The 22,665-nt window shown below is 37.6% G+C and overlaps 1 protein-coding gene across 3 annotated transcripts in view; it reads left to right on the top strand.

The window, feature by feature from the left end:
- Positions 1 to 22,158, top strand: part of SYT9 (synaptotagmin 9) — a 60,247-nt gene extending 38,089 nt beyond the window's left edge. The window contains exons 4-8 of one of the 3 annotated variants that reach the window (XM_068945198.1): positions 13,191 to 13,311; positions 14,369 to 14,540; positions 15,198 to 15,327; positions 15,902 to 16,058; positions 17,195 to 22,158. In XM_068945198.1, coding sequence (XP_068801299.1) covers positions 13,191 to 13,311; positions 14,369 to 14,540; positions 15,198 to 15,327; positions 15,902 to 16,009 — 531 coding nt within the window. In that variant the 3' untranslated portion in view covers positions 16,010 to 16,058; positions 17,195 to 22,158. Of the gene's footprint in view, positions 1 to 13,190; positions 13,312 to 14,368; positions 14,541 to 15,197; positions 15,328 to 15,901; positions 16,059 to 17,194 lie in introns of those variants that run through there. The other 2 variants (XM_068945199.1, XM_068945200.1) reach the window with 2 other exon arrangements.
- The last annotated feature ends 507 nt before the right edge of the window (positions 22,159 to 22,665 follow it).

Below are 22,665 nucleotides of genomic sequence, written 5' to 3'. Positions count from 1 at the left end.
AACACAACTTATAAAAAGCTTTTCACGCTGTGTAAAACCATAATACTTTTCAACAAAATATACATTTTTTTTTTTTAAAACAGACCAGTAAATACAGCAGCAGATACCCTATTCCATCCAGCTATTCTGCTGTTCTTACAAATCATTTATTTCAGGAAACCTTTTAGTGCTAGACTAGCACAAAAGAAGCGCTATTATCCTTCCCTTCAGACAGCATTGCTCCAGAAGTTATGAGCCAGCACGCTCAGAGATAACTACACTAGATTCTTTCAAAATCATACTCCCCTCCAAAAAATTGAAATCAGGCCCTTTTAAGGTGTCAAAGTGAGTATTCAAAATCATTGATCATTCTCAAAGTGAGCAACAATTCTCAAGTGAACCCATCCTTTAGGACAAGTCAACTTGTAACTTTTTGTTCATTTTGAAACTAGCAGATTATTTAAATTATAAGCAACTAAAGAAAAAAATTTAGACGGCTCCTAAGTGACTGCAAGATGTAGGTTACAAAGTCACTTGAAGACTTTCTAAAAATGTAACTTTTTCCCTACTCATAGGATAGTATGTGCATAATAACAATCAGTTATTCTACATATAAACATAACCAGGCAAAAGTCTGGGCATCTCACCCCTACTCCATCACCCAAATGCACATGAGGCCAACAGGAAGAGGGTAAAACAAGCCATAAAAAGAAATCTTTTTTCTCTCCAAGTACGTTCTACATGGAGTACAAATGTAAACCATGTTAGAAAAAGTTTTCATAGAGGAGGCAATTCTGTTGACTCCCTTTTATGGACTTAGAGTATTCAAGCTCTTCTATGCATGTCTGGTGCATTCTTTTCACCTCACATCTTATACTGTTCTCTGTGCATTCTTTAAAAGGTAAAACAAGCTTACTAAAGTAGTCCTAAAATACATGTCTAAATATGATGGGGAGGCACAAGTACATCTGACAGAGAACAAGCATTACACAAAAAGAACTGTTCTCACACTCTACACAATCACATTTGCACCGGCTCACATAGTAGACACCTGATGATGGACTTGATTTCAGAGTCTGCATTTTCTAAAATAGATTTCTCTCTTTCTCTTCCCCTTCCTTTAGCTTCTTCACATTCATTTTTATTTTAAAGCTGTTTTTCTTTACAGCTCCTAAATAGATGTAGTGTGAGATTAGTAAACTGCCTAACAGCTTTGGAGGATTAAAATACTCTATTCATTTGTAAAGTAGGTGAATGATACACAGTGGCAGCATAACTTCTCCTTCCCTGCATTTGTGTAGCTTAGTGTCATAATGGTGATAGTCTAGAACTGTCTCGGAAGAAAAGACAATAGCTGAATTTCCATGACACTGGCTTTTTGAGCAGCATCACTAGCTAAAACACTGAGAAACACTGCAATATTTTGGCTTTACCTAAGAGAAGTAGTAAAAGTAACCGCTTGTTGTTTGATCAGCACAGATTCTACAGCATTCATTCAGGCGGTCAGTCGGGGAGGTGTGCCCTGAGAGGGTTATGTACTCAACAGCAGATAGGCATATTATGCAGTTAGCAAACTTTCCATAGCAGTCTGTTGTGAAATTGTCCGGAGCAGTTCTGGCAAGAAAACAAACAACCTCCCTTCTCCCTCGTCCCCCACCTGCACCCCCCTAAAAAAGAACCCCCAAAGACCCAACTTCTCTCCTGATTCAAATATGAAGTTTCTTTGTAGCTTGGACTGATAAATAAATGATGAAAGCAATCCTGTTTTTTACACTTTTAGAATGACACTAATTTTATTGACATTCTCTTTCTTCCTTCCTCTATTATTTTAATTCCTTTTGTATTTCAAAACCAGGAAGATCTGAAAGTATAAAATGAGACAATTTTGCAGTATTGAAGATTTAGGGGTTTTGTCTATTTTGCCATATTTAATAGATATATTTTTGTAGGATTAGCCTTAGCATCCCTGACTACATTCTTCTTCCATTTAGTTTGCAATTAAAATGGAATGGTTATGCAAGGACAATCAAAGCAGTATGTTTGCACATCTTTTTACCCAATCCATTAACAGAATATTGCTAGCAGTGAAGTAGTCTCTTTACCTTGACTGCTTCATTTTGAAATTTGCAGTGATTTTCTTTTCTAGATAAACCCATTTAAATAAATTACTAAGAAGTAAATGAAACTTTTTATGGAAATTGTTCTGCTATTGTTAAAAGCGGGTAATTTTATAGAGAAGTCTTGCTAGTAAAATGTATGTTGTTAAATTTAGTTGTGCTTTCAATCTAATGGAAGGTTATGTGGAATGCTCTCAGACATGTTTTTAAGCTGTAATGATCCCTTTTCACCATTTCTCTTAAATTGATATTTTCTGTGGATGGTGTATTTGAGTCTGGCAATACACCAGACTTATTGCTTATACATGTAACAGGTCTCAAGCCAACTTTTTGCATTTAGTTACACCACTTAATAGTAACTAAATCAATTTTAAAAGTAACAGGATTTAAACATCAGGAAGTTCTAGGAAAAAGTTAGTTTTTACCAGAAAAACATGAAATATTCTAACTAGTTCCTGAAAGGGGGGGGAAGGGAGTGCGAACAGAAAAGAATTGTCTCTAGAGAAACAAAACAAGTAGAAAAACTTCAATGGAAAGGTATTTTATCCTTGGTTGTAAAATTACAAAATACCTGAAAGGTGCCTATTTGAAAGAGTAAATAACTTTCCTCTAAATCACAGTGAAGAAAATCTCTATGTAGTGTTCAAAAAAAATTAAAGAAATGATGATTCATAAAGCCATGCCTCTTGCCCACCTGCTAAATAAGCACTAAACTTAAAGGGAGATACATGTGGAAAATATTACTGTTGAAAAGGCTACCTTAAGTATACCTTACTAGTTGAGGTACTGCTCCTCCGATTACTTTTTAATGGGTTGAGAAACCAGAAAGAAGGAAACAGAAAGGCCACACCACTGATTTTATTGAACTTTATTTGATTTCCAGATATCACAGGATTTTTAAAATGCTTAGATGGAGTTTGGATTAATGACAGTATACTGTTCACTAAAAGTCATTTTAGTGGTCTGTAAAGGGAGTCCATTACATTCAAATGGTCAAAATTTAGAGGCAAAGTGCTTCTTCCCTGTCTGCGTACAACTAACCATGAGCACATGCTTCTCTAGCTTTTGGGTTTATTAAACCAGAACCCTGAGCAAAATGATTCTCTCCCAGTCTTTCCAGTGCACATATAAGTGTAAACCAGACCATCGTATCTTCTCTTCTGAAATTAGAACAGGGATGGAATTACACAAGGGATGGCTAAAACCCAGCAAGAGATATCTGATTTTAAAAGTTAACTATATCTGAGAGAAAAGCTCTGGAGTAGTAAGAATGATACGTTGCTACAACATGAAGTTTGACATTAGCTTTCTAGTTTTCAAGCATACTACATTATTGAGACCCTCCTCTGACCTTTTTCTTACCAACTTGTTTAAAAAGAGAATGAATTGTAGAGCAAAATATCACCTAGACTAAAAGTAGATTCAGTTGTATAAAAATGGCCTTTCTTTATTACCCATTTAGAGTACAATCTGTGCTAAGTCTGAGTAGAAAAGAAATCAGTACAGTACATCTAATATAATGAACACATCCTTAAAACACTATTACACGTGCTTATAGAGATTGAAAAGGACATCTCTGTTTTTTCTGTTACTGACTCTCCATCTTTTTTCAACATCACCCATGTATTTAGTTTCTCTTTTTCAAAATGATGTGATTGGTATTCATGATATAAAGGACAGCTGTATTATACAACACAAAAGGCAAGTATTGAGAATGACATTCAGTGCTAAGGAAAGGTGAGGAATGTAGAGCTGTAGAGCCTGGAGCTTTAATTCCATTTCAGTTTAGCAGCATGTCTCTATTTGTTTTTTTGTACAGGATGGCCCCTGCAGTAGACTTTGTCCTTAATTAAGACTGTGGCAGGGAGCAGGCAAGGGCCGGCTGCTCCCTAAGGGACAGTGACCAGGAGCCGAGGGGAACAGCACAGCTGGCAGAGCAGGGCCTCACTGGCCGGCCAGGGCCTCACCACCAGGGTCCATCCCTCTGCCCTGCAATGGAGCAGGGCAGCCAGGGGCAGCCCCAGGCCACAGGGATGGGAATGGGCTGGATGGTTGCCCACGGGTCGGGGTCAGACTGGGGGTGAGGGGAGCCATGGCTGGGCAGGGGCAGGGCCGTGGCGGGGATAAAGCCGGTACCGCTGCGGCATTGGTGTTGCGGGGCAGGGACTGATGGTCCCAGGCTGGGCTGAAATGGGGACCTGGAGCTGGGCAGGGGCAGGGAAGGCCCAGGAGGTGTGCAGGGCTGCTCTGGCCTCTTAGTGCCCTCACAGGGGCCTGACAGACTGATTGCTTTCAATCCCTGTACAGGAATAGATAACTGACAGGGGTTAGAAATTAGAGCATCTTTTGATATTTCAGTAGATCTGTAAGTTCACGTGCAGCCATTGTAACTCAAGGTAGAAATAAAGACCAGCACACTCATTTGCGTACAAATGTAGTTTAAATTGGCATCTTCATTTTAACACGAAGGAAGACATACTAACAGGCAAGACATTTCTGATTAAAATATTTTGATTAGTTAACTTATTCTTAAATTAGTTTCCTCCCTTGCTATTTTTCATAGATGTATTTGCAATTTTCATTATTAGAGGGATATTGAGATAATTAAACATGACTTTCAACTAATGTCAGAATGAAGCAAGAGGGAACTGGCAAATAACTCACAGCAGAAACAATTTTATGTGTTAGAATGGATTCGCTGCTTGACTTTCTTCAAGCTCATGCCTGCCTAGAGATAGTGACCAGTTAACTTGTAATTTAGCCTCCTCTGCTAACAGGCCAGCATTTACCCCTGAGACCGTATGGGTTCACTTTCTTATCTCTTTCTATCTGCGTATCAAGAGTCTTCTTTCAAGTCAGTAGGGCTGTCCCAACCAGATTAGCTTGTATTATAAGATACTGGGCACTACAATGGCAGTAATGTCTTTTACTTGGTTTTTTCAATCTCAGCATTTCACAAAAAATTTAGGTCTAATCCAAATCAATTACAATCTATTAAAAATTATTGGTTTTGACAAGACAAATACTGATGACATTCATTCAAAGCTTTGGTTCTCACTTTAGGAAACTACTGCTCATTCCTCTAGACTGTACTGGTAGGTTGCTTTGTGAAACTGAGAGGCATCTGCTGTCTGCCCGACCTACTTGTTCTTCCATTTTTACCAACTTCACCTAACATCAAAATTCTTATTTTTCCCAGATGAAGTTCTCTTTTGGATTTCCTTTCACATATTTGCTCTCCAAACACTATTTCTAAATACAACAATTTACATTTCACTGCTGTTCCCAAGCTTGTCAGCATTTATAAAGCAGTACTGTGTGTCTGCAGAGAGAAATGTTTGAGTCAACTCTGTCCTAAAGTGCTCTCCTTTAAAGATTTAACATTATGAAATCATTCAATCCACACTCAAGGAACTTCCATTTTAAGGACTTTTGAAGATGGTGGCTTGCAAACTGACACTGTGGGATATACTGGAAGTGGGATATACTGGAAGAAAAGAAGGCACAATTATCCATCCGCAGCACCTCACTTGTAAATTCGTATCTTATATGTTATGACATTTTCATTTTTAAATATTAGATCAGGAAGATATAATCATTTTCTTCAGCTCTAAAGTGTTTTCTGCTATTCCCTCTTTTCCCGTCTCCATATCGATCAAGATGATAAAGGATACATTGTAGTGCCTGGAAAATAAGAGTCAGGGCAGAGGGAAGGAAGGCAGTTTTTGTTTCATTAAAACCACACTGTGCTTTGTCTTTTTGTAGAAAAGCAACAAGTCACAGAAGAGTTGCATAAAAAAATAATTCAAGGCAGCAAATAGTGTTCAGTAACACTGTTTAACTAGCAAGGAGGAACTTAAAATTTTTTTAATTGACTTCTCTTCCTGACCAGCAATGCTATCTGGCAAAAACAACTCTGTATACACACTCTTTCCTCCTCTTAGTAACTGATGAGGACATTAAAAACTACTTTATTATCTTTCTATAGAAGTTTTATTTTCAAAATTCCTGATTACTGTTTTTCCTGTGACATCACTTTCTGATATTGTCACACACACATAAACAGAACAATTAATTCCAACTTTTCTGATCATTTCTCTACTCATTTTCATTAGCTCAATTCAGACTATCTCCCTAGTTCATCAATTTAGTTGGAAACAAATTAAGACATTACCTCTGTTTCAATAGCTATAGGATAATTTGTTAGATTCACTCTTAGGCCCAGATTCAGCAAAGCACTGTAATCTCTGGGTTAAAGAATTGAAAATATATTTAAGTGTTCAAACCCACTAAAATATATAGGATTTAAGCATATGTTTAAAAATAAGTATCTCTATGTAGTTTATCTTTACTGAATGGAGGCTTTTTAAAATAAGGATCTTATTACAGAATAATTTACCAGTAATATCTTAAATGGCTTAATAAGAACAAATACATTCTATAAATGCATTCAGATAACTGAAGACAATATGCAGCTGACTGGAAAGGCAATCTCATCTTTAATCACTGCCATTCTACTTATAGAATATAAAATATGTCAATGGAGATGTTGCATCTTTAGAGAGAGAAGTGCATTGACAGGAAAAGATCTTTGCCTTTCATTTGCTAAGGACATTGTGGCAAGGACAAGTTATGTGTATGTTCCTCCCAAAGACATTAACTACATTTATTCTAAACCATATATGAATGAGAAGGGCAAATCCTTTGACTCCAGTTATCCACATCCTGAGATATTGTGACTGACTGGCACAACACAGTCATATCTGGAGAATCCTCTTATCTGGACTGCAGTGATCCACCTTAAAGAAAAGTAGTCATGACATGGGAACAGGAGAAAAAACCAAAAACCTACCTCAAAAGATCTCCAGGCTCTGGAGTGAAGACACAGAACTACAGATATCATAGCATAACTTTACTCTGTTTTCTCTATGAAGTAGAAAAGGAAAGCTTTCTGGGCCCTCTGACTCTGATCCAATGAACAGCTTTGAACAAGATGTCAAATTCTTTCTGCCTCTCACTTTTCCCTCCTGTACAGCAGAAATACACCTTGTTAGCATATCAATCCCGTTGCGGGATTGGGAGTTTTAGCAAACAGGAAGTTCCCACAGTTAGCACTGGACAATAGATGGGTTCAGTACTGAGAAAGGAACAAAAGGCACAGAGCACAAGACTCCACATCCTGTCGTGATGCAGACAGCCTTGTGTTTAGAGGCTTGGTGCAGAAGAGAGGCCAACTGAAAAAGAAGGAAGATCAAGAATGCTGTTGTGAAGTCCAAAAAGCCAAGGCACTTGTTGCAAATATTGTTTTAAACCCCCAAAAAACTAACAGAGTATATAGTGTTTGCTGGATGCTTTACTTTTGATACTGTCTTTAGATTGAAGTTGCCAAGATGCTAAGAGAAACTGTGAAAAAGTTAAAGTAAGAGAAAACACTCCCTGAGCTGATAATTGTAGTGGCTATGTAGCACCTAGTCTGCAGGAAAGACTCCTTCTTTCATTCACTAGGAAGTACAGCACAAAGATGTGGTATTCAGAATTGGCCTGTCAGCCAAGGTGTCTGTCTGACTGTAAGGTGCTCCAGGATCCTGTGATGAAAAGTAGTTGAAGCTATTGTGGTATCATATTATCATCAGGAATATCAATCCTAGCAGAGAAACGTTAAGATAAATGCTTAGTTAACGCAGCAAGGTTCACGTTGAACTTACCAGTGTTAGAGGAAAATATTTTTTAAAAGCAGCATGTGAACCACTTCCGTTGGTCAGCAGATGGCCCTAAGTGCTTTTCCTTCCCTCTTGTAAGCCTTTTTTTGCTTAAATTCTTTATCTAAGGCTACTTTTCATTGTGTTAGCATACAAGAATCTCTCATGTCCAGCATTTTTATCAATGTGTGCCAAGTAACAATTACTGTGCCACAGACAGCCCCATGGGGAGAATACTGGAGATTCAAAAGTGACCTTTCTCATCCTGCCCTTCCTGTCAGATTAGCTTCTGTATATACACTTTGTACAGTTGTACAGGCATGCAAGCTGATAGTCATCTGTGACCTGACATGAAAATCATACTGTACACCCAAAGCAGTATGAAACCCAGAGTGAATTACATTCAAACACTTCCACCTTTTTTATAGATGTATTCACTGTAGTGAAGCCAAGTTTCAGAATTATGTTTTTTAATGTTCTTTCCTAATAAGAGAAATCAGACTCATTTTAGCATATATGGTTCTAAAAGCTTCTTTATATACTTGTTTTCACTTAAAAAAATACAGTCAATGAAATGCAAAAAACTAGAATCACACTGAGAAAATAATACAATTTGCAAGCTTAAAACATCAAATATCATCTGAAGTTGATGTATTGAAAGAATAATTACAAAAGATAGGCCATTCCCATTTTCCACAACCTTTACTCAAACATATCTCTGTAGGTACAGTTCTGATTGAGGCATTAATAAATACCTATTTTGCTACAGTTCATTTCTTTGATTTAAGATGTCATGAAAATAGATTTTTCCAGTTATATTTTCTCTAGTCATCTTAAAATGTGAATCCTTCTGTAATGAGAATGCAGCTGGCACTCTTGTAGTAATGTATAAATACAATTAAAATCAACCATTTCTAAAGAGTTTTTCTTGATGCACATCTCATGCATATAACTCAAAATAATTCTGTGATGAAATCATTGAAAATGTAGAACTAACGTCATCATTTTGTATTGTCAGAAACTTTAGATTTACAATCATTCCCCAAAAGAGGAGTCTCTAGTTTGTTTAGCAAGACATTTGCATAATATTTGTATCCTGGACAGGTGCTTGATCTAAATTAAGTTTTTAATCCATTCAAATCTGAATCCAGACTTCTTAACGCAGATCAGTGATATTAAAAAAAAAAAAAAAAAGCAGTTTGCAATTCTTAAAGTATTTTTCTATTCATTTAAAGATAATTTAAATGCTATACATTATCATCAACTTAGCATAGTGAACCCTCTCTAAAATAAGTCCCTGCAAAATTCAAAATTCCCCCACATTATGAAAGATTAGAAGGATGTACAGTAAAATTCATCTTGCAGCAGAGAACTGTGCAAGATGAATTAATTCCAGTAAAGACTGTGAACTAACTTAACTAGGAAGATATTTTGGTTAAAATCAAACTAATGCTCCATGGATAGAAGAAAAAAAAGTCATTTATTTAAATATTGGCAAACCTCTCTGTGTTTTAAAAGCTTGAATGACATCATCACATTTCTGATGGGTATATTATACACACATTGTTTTATGGGTAGCTTCATACAGTTATAAAGTGCTCATCAGTATCTTGTGAAAGGAAACCTCATCCTTCCTCTTTTCCAGTGACCTTTGTAGGGACATGTATAATTCTGACAAAGGAGTTGTACACCTCTGACATATCAATAAGAATTTGTTAAAAATCTCAAAAATTGCTTTTTTTTTAATTGCTTAAAAAACTATTTTAATGATTAGCAACTTTAGAACAAAAAAGTAAGTGCGTGACTGCCTGCCAGTGCTCCCCTTAATGTTATATAGAAGAAATGCATAAAAATACAACAGAGCACCTCACAATCCATAACTAGCTTTATTTTTGTGACATAGCATAAAAGTAGCGGCTGTCATTTTATAGATAGGGAACTGAGGAACTTGGTATAATTGAGGCATATGCATTTAAAATAAGTAAGGATGACACAGAAACTACTTGCTAGCCGGCCTAACACAGCTTGTGCGCTCCAGAAATATAAAACACAAGTTTCTGAAGAAACAGGCACAGAACTTAGGGTTTCTAGCTCAAGGATAGCGTGTCGTTTCCTAGACCACAGGCAGAATGAGAAGTTGTAAGCTATCATTTGTCTTTTTTCCTTCCGTCCCTTGCTGCCTATTTCGCATGACTTTATACATCCCTCGAGAAGGGATGACCCTGACTAGTTACAGAAGCTCTCTGATCCAAAATGGTATCTCCATTTGTCAGAAACTCCCTAACTACTAGGCAATTTACAAATTTTACTGAGAAGGTTTGATCCAGTCTGAGCTTATTAACGCAGTCCCCAGGGAATCAAAGGTGAAGCCATTTAAGGGTCCATTGTCACAGTTATCTTTAAGATTACACATCTCTGCTTAATATGCTGAGCTATACTCACCTAAGCACCAGCATGCAGCTGTTGACACAGTATTAGGGACTGGTTTATCCTGCAGGCTAATCTCTAACAAAATTAGTAATTTTAATACCTATAAATAGTGTGTGACTGTAGACTAACCAGCTATGAACATTATCAGTGGAAAGCAGCATTTTAAAAGACGCATTATCACTCTATTAGTTTCACAGGGAGATAACCAGAAATATTTTCTAGTTAAAGCAGGAACAATAACCATTTCAGCAGAAGCCATTGAAAATGACTCAATAGTATGACATTTATGGTATATCAAGTATTTCCACCAGAAGTGGAACAAGGAGGAATCTAAGTGGGAGGAAGGCCATATCTCTACGCTCCTTACAAAGATGAAAGGGATTTTCCTTTAGCCTCTACTATGGGATTATTTCCCTTTGTAGAGATTTAGTTTTCAGGCAAACCTTGTCGTTTACACCTTTGGTTGAAGCTCCCAGCTGACTGATTACCCATTACTGAATACAGAAAGCCTTCCAGCTCTCCCAGGTAAAAATGGACAACTTTTCAGGAAAGAAGCTTCATGCTCTTGCCCTGTTGAGTAAAGGGCTGCATTAACAGAACAAGCACTCAGAAACAAATCTAGGCAGGAGGATCAGAAGCAGGTATCAGGTTGACCAGCTTACCATAAGGTGCAACTAATAATATACAGGCACTGAGACATCAGCCTGAACCTCTGGATGTGCTGAAGCCTAGGGTACTGAAGAAGCAGACCAGAAACCAACCTTGTAGCACCTTTTCTGGATGTAGATGGAGCAGGTTACAGAGCTGTATCAGGGTTAAAAGTTAATTATTACTGACAAAGCACTCATATCATCAGCTTTTTGCTTCTTTGACGGTTGCTCTCTCCAACAGTAGCACAAGGAAAAGATCTATTTCCCTGGTTGAACATACATGATATTTTCCCTTTCCATGAGCTGAGAGGAACTAAAGCAAAGACCTCTGTCTTGAGGAAAGGTTGAATCAAGTGTCCTGTAGAGATACCTTCCAATATACATTATTCTACAACAAATTTAAGAATTACAGCAACTGACTTTTTCATAGTCTGCTGTCTGTGGGACACTTCTCCCACCCATTCTCAGAAAACATTAGTTGGAAGGAATTTGTTATCTCTTTTTTCCCTACTAATAAATTACTCGATAGGGATGTGGGAGAACTCTGTTCAAATCCCATGTCTCCTACCCTAGAGAAGAACGTTCCTGCTGCAAGGCTGAGGCTGTTTCTCATTAACTCTTTCTAAAGCTTTTTTATTTCCTATTGAGATTTAATTATTTATTAGAGGAAGGACTGAAATGCAGAACAGAGTTTAAGAAACCTTCCCCTGTCTAGTGATTTAACAGGTTTTGCCATTCAGGAAACTGTTTCTAACCACCTTTCGGTTGTTCTTTGCCAGCCGAAGCGAAGTGTATCACTAGTGACTTTGGAACAAAATGCAACATTTCAGAATATTGATAAAATTATGTTGGATAGTTGCAGTAATTCAGTTGCTTTATTGCCACTTAGTCATAATCAGCAGTTGTCTTCAAAACTCTGATTCATCCTGTTATTTTATGCCAAGGAAGGTGTGCTTTGATGTGACTTTGACCTATACGATTGACAAGCAAAGACTGTGCTACATACTACAGTGGAAAAAGAAAGCATTAAGACACAGAATTTAATTTTCTGCTATGCTGAGGTTGCCTGGTCATCACTCCCTGACACTTCATATGCTGTAGCCGATACCAGATGACAGTCTTTCTCTAGAGGACATATAAAACCTGAGGATACCTGTGCACATCACATTCCGGCCATTCCTGACCCCTGCTCCAAGAATCTTTAGGGAAGCTGGCATATAAATCAGGGCTGCTGGGCCTGAGGGCAGTTTTGCTGACATTCTCCCAAAATGACACTGAAGAAGCCAAGCTGGGAAAAAAGCTATTCCACGTACTACGTGGGAAAGATGCACATATTCCAAAACAGCTGTATTTCCCTTCCCTATAAAACCCAAAAATCTAACCTAAATTTGCTAGACAGGAAAACTCTTTTCACTCAAGAATGAAACGTTGGGATTACAGGAGGTAGGTACCCTCACTGCTCAGTCAAAAAATACAAATCAAATGCTAGAAATCATTTGATATAATCCTTTATTCCTTTATTCCTTTCTTTTTTTTTTTTTTCCATAAAAGAGCTGGACTTTCTTCAAAAAAGAGAGACACTTTGGAACTGCAAACAGGGTTTGCTCATTTTCTACTAACTTTCTGAAACTCTGATGCTATTTATAGTTTTATAGCTGATCAAACATGAAGGTTGACTGGCACAGGAAAGGGTTGCAAATCATTCTATCATCTAAGCAGGTGGAAAAGCTTGAGGAAGCTTACTTGTCTGCACAAAATACAGGAAGTAAAGTTCTTATTCTACTTCTAGTAGAGACTGCCCTGTTACCACAGTGATTTCACCCCCACTATCACATTTGAGTTTGTACAAGCTTGAGAGTTGCATAAAGCTTTGCTCTGCCTGAGAAATGTTCTCTCTGTGAACCACACTATGGTTATTCTTCTGCAGACTGGAAGGAAAGGCACAGAAATCTGCAGCAACTTGTCAACATTACGTCCAAATCACTACAAAAGATACAGCAGAACAAAGATCTTTCAATGCCTCACACTGTACCTCATCCCTTGAATGTGTTTCATCTCCAAGGACTAACTGCTAAAATAGTATAACCACCCTTACGCTTCACAATGTTGATGTTCTAGCAACAAACAGCAACCTGAACCTTGTATACAGATGGGTGTCTATTTTTTCTGCAATATGTTTCAGAATGAGAATTCAGCTTTTGCTTGTATAACTGTAGATCCCTGAAGGTATACTTTAACTGCTCTTTGCCTTTTAGGCTGATGGGTAGGGAAAATTCTTATTACTGCTTCATATTGTCTCTCTTTCCTTGGAACAGGATAACGTGGATCTTGGTGACCTGATGTTTTCACTCTGCTACCTTCCAACAGCTGGTAGACTAACTATTACAATAATAAAAGCAAGAAACTTAAAGGCAATGGATATCACAGGAGCATCAGGTAGGAATTAATTTAAAGCTCAGCTTAGATTTCTGACCCATTTCCCTCCTGAGTCACAGAACTCCAGCTCTGTCAACTCCCAGAATGTTTTTTTGAGAAGAAGGGTCCTTACAGTGCAAGTTCTTGAGTTACCTGAGTACAGGAGTTTCTGAAAGGTAAATAAAATATTTTAGTTTGTGTCATTGCAAAGAAGAGTTTAAAATAATCTGCTCTTAGAAAGAGAGCAAGATTATTATTTCTAAAGCCACCACAGTTCAGAGCAGCAGGAGTTGACCAACTCGTGTTCATAACATCGGGATTTTGGTTTCCCAGCAGACTAGTTGTTATGGTTATGGCTATGGCACAGAGGCACACTGACCCTGGATAGTCTCCAAGAGCCACTGAGCCAATGCTGCTTTATTGGCATATGGACAACACAGTGATCATCCCAGACTGCTTTCAGCAACCGTTTCAAGATTTAGTAAATAAGAGTTCATAGACATCTTTTCAATACCCAGCTAGCACGGAGTTGTAGAGCTTGCAGAAAGGAACTGCAAAGAAACCTTTTTTTAACTACTTTTCAACTTCAAAAATAATTATCATTCTCTTGAGAAATACAAGCCATTTAATTGTTACACTTTGAAATTGTCATTGCATTCAACCGTATATCAGCAAATCCTAATGTGTACGATCCTGTCATCTTCTATATGTCCTACAAATCTGAAGAAATAATCAGGCTGTGCTAAACAGGCTGATACAAAGGCTGTTTACAAAACAATCATATATAACATGGTTCAGTGGATATTTTAATATCTTTGAGAAGTCAGTACACAACAAGGAGCTTCTTGAACCTAATTGTTCATTATATATATAGGCCTTCAACCAGGAAAAGCTTTCAAATGTCCATTGCCTCCCAGGCTGTCCCTTGTAACAAAGAAACTCAAATTCCACTCAGGTACAAGTGACTAATTCTGCAGGCAGGTATGGGCATACAAGAAGATTACTCCCTTTATTTTCTGTTTGTGTTTGCTTAAAAAACAACGAAAGAAAACCAATGTTCTTATTATGATTCACACAGATCCCTATGTGAAGGTTTCTTTAATGTGTGAAGGAAGGCGACTAAAGAAAAGGAAAACTTCCACCAAGAGGAATACCCTTAATCCTGTTTACAATGAAGCCATAGTCTTTGACGTCCCTCCAGAAAATATTGACCAAATTAACTTGTCGATAGCTGTTATGGATTATGACCGGTGAGATACCTGTAGCTGTAAAATAACAATATCTATTGGCTTATAAAATCTTGCATATTAGATTTGCATCCAGGAACAAAGTTATTATTTTTCCCACTATGTCGGAAACAAAATATTTTGTCATGATGATTTTGGTAGAAGACTAAAATTTCTTGAATTTTCAGGCAGAATTTCCTTCCTAAATTTTAAAATACAGATTTGCATCTATCACTGACATAACTAATCTGCATATATATTTATTGGAATGGAAATGACTGAACATATAATCAGACTGTCCACAGACTGATTTCCTGTTTGTGCACAAGTGTGCTACCTCCTTAGAGAAACACTCACATTTCTAAAATTGTGGCTCAGAGTTTACTCATATTTGCAACTAATTACAGAACGCGAATAAAGAACTTCCTACATTCTTCATATAAAAAATAAAAAGCAGAAATGCATGCAGACACGTATTGTATGCTATAATGGGGAAAATATTAAATTATCTTGATTAGCTGGAAGATGCAAAGAGCAAGCCTATATATTTTATAGTTCATTACCCTTTCCAGGCAAGAGTTAGTTCTGAAAAGCCTTGATTAATGTCTTTAATAAAATATGCAAGTACTCTGGTTCTAAAGGTAAATTTTAAGAAAAAAATATTATGGAACATTTTCACAGTGTAGGTCACAATGAGGTCATTGGAGTGTGTCAAGTAGGCAACGATGCAGAAAGTCTAGGTCGCGACCACTGGAATGAAATGCTTTCATACCCTCGGAAACCCATTGCTCACTGGCATCCTCTCGCAGAGGTAAGACTTATTTCTTGCTTCCCCTTTACTATAATTGTGAAAATTCTTCCATATGGCATTAAAAGTCGGATAAAAATTTATGAACAAAAACAAGACTCACATATACACACTAAATCCCAGAAAAGGGCTTGGAAACACCAGTATTAAAACTCAAATATAACATGGCAGTGAAGTCTGCTCCTTTCAGTTTTAGGGAGACAGAAAGTACGTCTTTCTATCTCTAACATACACATGAAAACCCAAACATTATACACTAGATAAAGGTTTGGTTTTGTTTTTTATATCGGATCTTGGGTAACTTCCACTGATAATTGACATAAATAAATGGACCTTGTTTAAGGAATGACCGAATAAAAACCTATTGCTTTTATATAAAACATCCTAATTTGACTTCTGCTAACGCTATATCCATGCCACTGGCACATCTCAAGGAATGTCTAACTGCACTTAAAAAAAATGTTTAAGTGTCTCTGGAGGTCTGAGGCGTTAATAAGAAGCCACACAATCAGAAAAGCTTTTAAAGCTTCCTATGTTTTTTTGTTTTGTTTTGTTTTGTTTTGTTTTTTGTCTTTAGGGCCCTATTCAGCAGAAATGTTATGCAGGTCTTCTGCGCTTGGATGGCTGCCGAAGAGGCTTCCTCACCCTTATAACCTATTCAGCAGAAATCTGGCATTCCTGTTGAACTCTTTCTTAGCCATATCCTATGGGGCTATTCCACAGAGTCCAGTGGGGTAAAGACGTCCTTTTAATCCCTCTGTCTAACCCTTGCTCCCTTCCCAATACAGGAAATGCTAACCCTGATTCATGAGATGCAAAAATTCATCAAAGGTCTAACTAAATTGCTTCCTAAGTGTTACCGTGATTTACTTTTGTTTTTACAATCACTGGCTAAAGTCAGAGTATCACTGGTAAAGTCTGAGTAACCCCACTCAGAAGAAACTACTATATTTATGAGCAGCCACAATGTTACCCCTCAGTACTGAAGGCTAGAGAAGACTGTCATACTCATAGGAAGCCAGGAATAAGGCCATAAACACCTGATATACAGAAGCAAGCAGTTGGCAGCCTCTATGAGCATACTGTATGCACCAAGAGTGCAGTCATATTACTAGAAAGCAATTGAGGACTTTACATAATTCGTTGTAAACAGTAGCTATAGGTCATTCAATAAATGACACATAATGGGAAGATGAGTAACGGATACAAAATGGCAAAAATACCACAGTGGTGCTGTGTCTCCATACACAATTACATTTACTGGTGCCTGGTGACCACAGCAATGCAGTCTTCAGCACAGAGACCTTTGAGTCCTCACAAACTCTACTGCAGCTGGAGGGCACCATGCCTCTTGAGAACATAGGCGGTGCCAACACACACGCACGCTGCCAAAGAAGAGTGTAGAAGATTACAGCACCAAGACCAGTTCCAGCAAAGTGGGGGGGCTCTGTCCATACACTTGCATCCTCAATGAGAAGCTAGCTACTGGCTGAAGTGCCACATTTGAAATGCCGAACTGGGCATTTGGCGATTGGGCTTAGAAAGCACATCACCTAGCTGTCAGCTGCAGCCAAGCAGTGATAGCACTGGCTTGATAAAGCACGTGAGGAGTATTATAATGGTTACTATTTCCCAGAATATGAGAAATGTCTCTTAGCAGAAGTTGGCTACATCCTTATATCCAACCTGTTTCCCCCCTTTAATAAATTTTATTGCAGCAAGAGCCCACAATTAAGTTTTGACAGCTCTTCCCTTTTTACAGGCATCCTGTTCTTTTCATACATGCCTGGCTAACTTCTTTAGATGTCATTACTGTGAATTGCTTTGCATGCCACAGAACTAAAAAGAAACATATTTTTTTCCTTCCCAGGAATCAAGACGGGGAGGGTGTCCAGCGCATCCGAGCTGTGCAGAGAAATATATACACAGCATATCATTTTGGTTCCTGAATCAGGATTAGACTCAGCAAGAGCTTCTGCAACCTCTGTGGCCACAGCCATAGGACCCTGAATATTTGCTGAATAGGACCCTCAGTCTTCTACTGTGTGAAGAGCTATTGGTTTCAAACAGTGCAATGTTATCCACTTGTAGCATTAATTCGTCAACTGACTCTACTGCTACCTACAGATTATTTGTGTGGTCATAAGCATTGCCTAAATTCAAGTCATAAGTTTTGTTCATTAAACTAACCTAGGTTTTACAAGCAGCACAACTGCAATGAAAACCAACAAGCAGTTGAAACAGCAACAAACCTGGCTCCTGTATTTGCAAAAAAGAGTCAGTACTCTAATGGATAGCTTGGTAAATCAGAGTTTTCAAGAATGTTTGTCATTAGACGTTTGCTTTTGATGATGAGTTGTGTCCTCAGTCTTAGCTGTTGGCTCCTTTCATCTTATAGGAAAAAAAGATTAATATGGTTCCACGCAGAAATCCTTCAAATCTGAAAAAGTGAAATGAAGCTATGTTCTGTTGGGTGAGAACAAGATACATATGGCATTTGTAATGATACTATGTTCTTTTAGAAAGAAGATAACCATCTGTATAACATGGAGGCTTTAGTCCTCAACCTCTGTAGATAATTTTCCAGTCACTTTTCTTAGTTGTATCCGTAAGACTGCAAAAAGTTGGAAGCATATCACAGGTAGCTATGCTCCGTCATACACACGTGCACACAAGTGCACACACGCACAAGCTATCATTTTAAAATAGTGTTCCAAATATATGATGCCTGTGAAGATCTTATTTATGATTGGTAGTAGAACTAACAGGGCCATCTTACATGACAATATATTGTAACTGTTGGCAAACTCTGACCATCAAACAAATATATCAAAGCACTAAACTCTATGTCCTGGAACAAGAGCCGCTGGAATAAATATTTGATCATTATTTAGCAATGCATGGAGTTAACTCTGCCTTCAAACTATTCCAGGGAGAATTTGATTCAAGTTTTTACACTGGGATCTTTATTGAATAAATACACATGCATAGTGTGTGTAGCTCACACAAGCTAATTGCCTAATACAAACTTACAGGTAGGGAACCCTTGTCTTCATATATAGTTCACACGAGATTATGCACACACATGTGTCCTTCAAGATGTTATGAATGCTCACCAAGCATTTTGGATTTACAATTGAACTGACACAAATAAGCATACACAGACAGGAGAAAACATTTGAAAATGTGATCCAAGGTCTGAAAAAAAATAATTTTATAATCTATCTGTTGAGGATCTCCCAGAAAATCAGAACTAATGAGTAAAGCACAGCTTGACCTTTACAGAGCCTTGGATCTGCTGTAAATGTGTACTGCAGCTATAAAGCATAGGTCCTGTAAATACAATGTTTTTCAAAAACCTCAAGCTATGCAGCCATAGCATATAGCACATATTGTGAAGCATCCAGGATTTCCAGACACAGCAGCTGTCTGGAACAGTCTGAAATGACCACGCATAACAATGCTTCAAAGCCTGCCCAAGCAAAATTTCCAGATAGAAAATTGGAAGTGTCCAGAAAAACCGAAAATACAGATATAAATTGTATAAATATTAAATATATATACAGTAATATTTATATACAAATATAAAACTTTCACTAGACTTTCAACTGAAGCTGATAGACTGCTTTGTATCAGCAGGCCAATGGTATAGTACAGTGTTCGTATCTGTTCATGCATGAACCTCACTTCAGACAAATTCTGCACTTTTTACTCAGACACAACTCCCAGGAGTCAATGTGGGGAGATATGCATGAGGAAAGAGGGCAGATTTTCTCTTTTGGAGTAGAGTTCTTTGATTCCCTGGACAAATCATGATACACACATCCCTGCTTGGAATGCAAAGCAGGCAGCTGCATGCTTTCTCACTGAAACTGCTATTTCTAGGGCAATGCTAGGAGTAGTGGCTTCTGTAAAAAGGAGAACACCTATGCAGCAGGCTCTTTTCCTCTCCACAGAAGCCCGTCTAAGCCTTTCTAAGATTTGTCCCTCGCAAATCAAAGGAGCATCAACAAAAGAAGTAATATCATTATAATTGCTAGTGTTTTTGATTTTATTACCCTACTCAGTTTATTTAATGCTCAAGGGGCTGGCAGCAAGAGAGTAATTTTCAGTCCAGTTCTATTAAAAAGAAGAAATCTGTGTTCACTGAGCATTTAAAGTGGAAGCCAGCGTGCCTCAAAGGCTTGGGGACCAGGAAGAAAGCCTTGTTTTTACTAAATTCTCATACTTCTAGCTCTCTAGCTCACAACTTGCAAGCGTTACTCAGACTGTGGCATTACTATATGATTTTTTAAAATATCTGCCTTATAATAGCAGCATATGTGGTATTATAGTTATTTTCTATATTGGCATACTTCATTCTTCACCTTTATACTCGATTTAACCAATGCTGTATTTGCTAACAAATTTATATGTTGTGGTTCTGGTGGGCCAGTACATTGCTGCTGTCTTTGCATTTTCGTACAGCAATGCAACTGCACATTGGAAGGAATAGAGGATCTACTGCTACCAAAGCAACTGGAGACAAAAGAGATAATCGTGACCCCAATAATGTTCACTCTTTCTTTTCTGAACTGTTTCCCAGAGGTGATTTAGTAGTAGGACTCATAAAAATAATTCCAAACCCCCAGCCCTCACTTGTTTTGTTATTACCTGTGAATGCACAGTTACACTGTATGACTACTACAGCAATTCTGAAATAGAAAAGGAAATCCCTTAGAAATGCATTTCAGCAAGATTTTAATCCTGCTTCTCTCATTAAATATGTGCTGTTAAACTGTGACTTGTAGTTTTCCAGAACAAACCACCACTTCAGATGTTCTTTTATGAAAGAGCAATGAGGGTCAATGAGAAAGTCTTCCAAGATACTGACATGGAGGCAGATTATAATGGGCAGTTCTGTGAAATTCTTATGCTAAAACACTCACAGCACCACCCTTCTGTGATTCAGTATGGAAATATTTCTTCATCCATTTTCACTAAAATCACAAAATGTTTCTATTTTGCTTTGTTTCATTTTTCCCTGTAAATAATCCCGGTAGTGGATCATGCATCTCACTCTGGGGAAGCAAGGACCACCAGGACAGAAAGCAGGCATATACTAAAAAAGATTCACAGCTCAGGCTGATCCTACCAGTCAATGCACAGTACAGCATTCTACCCCAACTGATCCATAAAACAGAAAAAGCAGTAATTAAAAAAAAAGGTGTTAAACAGTGGTCCGATTTAACTACCACTAACAGAACAGAATAGTATATGGCCAAACTGAGCCAGAACTCGTTCAGTCCTGGATGAAACAACAGCAAAGGACAACATAAAAAGAAAGTAAAAGATTATTTTAGTCCATTCTTCTGGGCGTAAGCAGAGAGCTAATAAAGGGCAACCATTCTTCAGCAAACTCAGAAGCCTTTTTCTATACTAAACATTATACGTAGCTATATCAACACTGAGGACCTAAAGCAAGAGGTACAAGAGACATATTTACACTTTTGTCACTTGGCAACATTAAAGCACTGAGGGAACCTATTTGCCATAAAAACAAAATAGCTGTAAACTCTCTTTTGGCTTACAAGTAGCAAACAGTAAAGAGGAAGGGATTGGAAACTGTCTGGAAAGTCTGTTTGACCCAGTTAGAAATCTATCCGAAATTATGTTACTGTTAATGCATTTCGTGCTCATTTGAACAGGAGGAAACAGAAGAATGTACAATAGGTGACTTGAGTCTGAAATGCCATCAATTAAATGTTTTCTTCTGTTTAGAATAATGTATTGTCAAATGATTGCAGCCCATTATCAAGCAGGAAAATAGTAGCTTTTTTTTATCTAGGAGGCAAAAGGTATGTAGGGAAAGTAATCTACAGTACTGTGGGGTTTAATAAAAGCACTCTGCAATAGGAAAAATGGCAGCAGAATAGAATTTGTAACAGATATTTAAAAAAATGCTAGCTTTACTTTGATTCTTGCTGTAATTAGTGAAAGGACTTGCTTGCACCCATAATTCTGCTCAGAAGTGACAGCCTTATAGCACATGAACCAAGCTGTGCAAGGTGTGAATTATCTTGTAAAGGAACTGCACATTCTGGCTGAGTAGTTTCAAGAGCTGCATTAATTTCCAATACAGTGGGTTGGGCAAGGAACTACAGTTGCAAGTACTCCAGGGTCCTGCAGTTCTTTGAAAGGACCTCCATCTTCTTCAAGGTCCATGAAATGCACTAATCCAGATGGCAGTGATGAAACACTACTCAGGGAAGGTATCATCAGATACACCTCAACTGTTGACTGAACACAGCACACCTGGCACAGAGAGGAAGATGATAAGAGGACTTGTAAGCATCTCGGATGTTTGTTTGTTTGTTTTGTCTTTTTTTTTTTTTTAATTCTTCTTTCCTTCACTCGAACGCAGCCATTTAGACCTGCAATGTTTTGTTCAGTTGCATGCTGGCCAGCTGTCATTTTTAATATCCATTGCAAAGGTACGTGAAGAGAGCTGTGTTGTTTTGGTATACTTTTGTTTTTATATTACATTGACATTGTACTATACTTAATTCTTTCTTGTTCAATAAATAGTCCTCGTATCTCTATGTTTCACGTCTAATTTTGGAGAGTAGGGCCACACCAGTATCAAGGCTCTCTCAATTATCTGGGCATTTTGTTTGTTTAGTGGAAATAATGCATGATACCTTTTGCAGTGATGGTTTGAGGGATAAAAGAGTTTCTTAATTTTATAATATGTATTATGATCTTCTAAACACAAGTAAAAAATGTACTGTGATTTATTTATATAGATCTAGTCCAAACAAGTAATTTTGTTCTTAATAAAAAATCCGTAAGAAATTGTGGCGTTGCAATTTTTCCTATTTTGTATTTAATATACTAAAGTTTAAGTCATTATTCAAAGAAGTCCCAGCAAAGACTTTGGAAGTTTTTTAACTCAACTCTTCTCCATAGATGTTGTTTTGATAAAATGAATGAAACCAGAGGGACAAAGCTGTTAACATGACTGTTACTTTACAGCACTCAAACATGATCTGAGGGTTTGAATACAGAGACCTCCCCGCCTTCTTGTTTTGTCCCATGGCCATAATCGCCATTAGAGAAAGGTTTTTAGAGATATCAAACATGAATCTCATGTATTTAATATTAAGAGGAGTATAAAGAGGCTACAGAAGTGCTTTTACAGAGTAACAGTGTGCTAAATTAACAGAATTCGTATTTAGAATGGCAGGTTAACAAAATTAGCATTCTTCCTGTGACCATCTGACGTGTACGTCAGGGAAGTTCCCAGGGGTCCACTGGCAGAGGCCAGAAACAAATGGAAAAGTATGTGTAAAAGTATGACTG

This window comes from Struthio camelus, chromosome 5, assembly GCF_040807025.1.
Source record: "Struthio camelus isolate bStrCam1 chromosome 5, bStrCam1.hap1, whole genome shotgun sequence".
NCBI lineage: Eukaryota > Metazoa > Chordata > Aves > Struthioniformes > Struthionidae > Struthio > Struthio camelus.
Note: the sequence above shows the minus strand (reverse complement) of the source record. Positions and strands in the feature narration are given on the sequence as shown.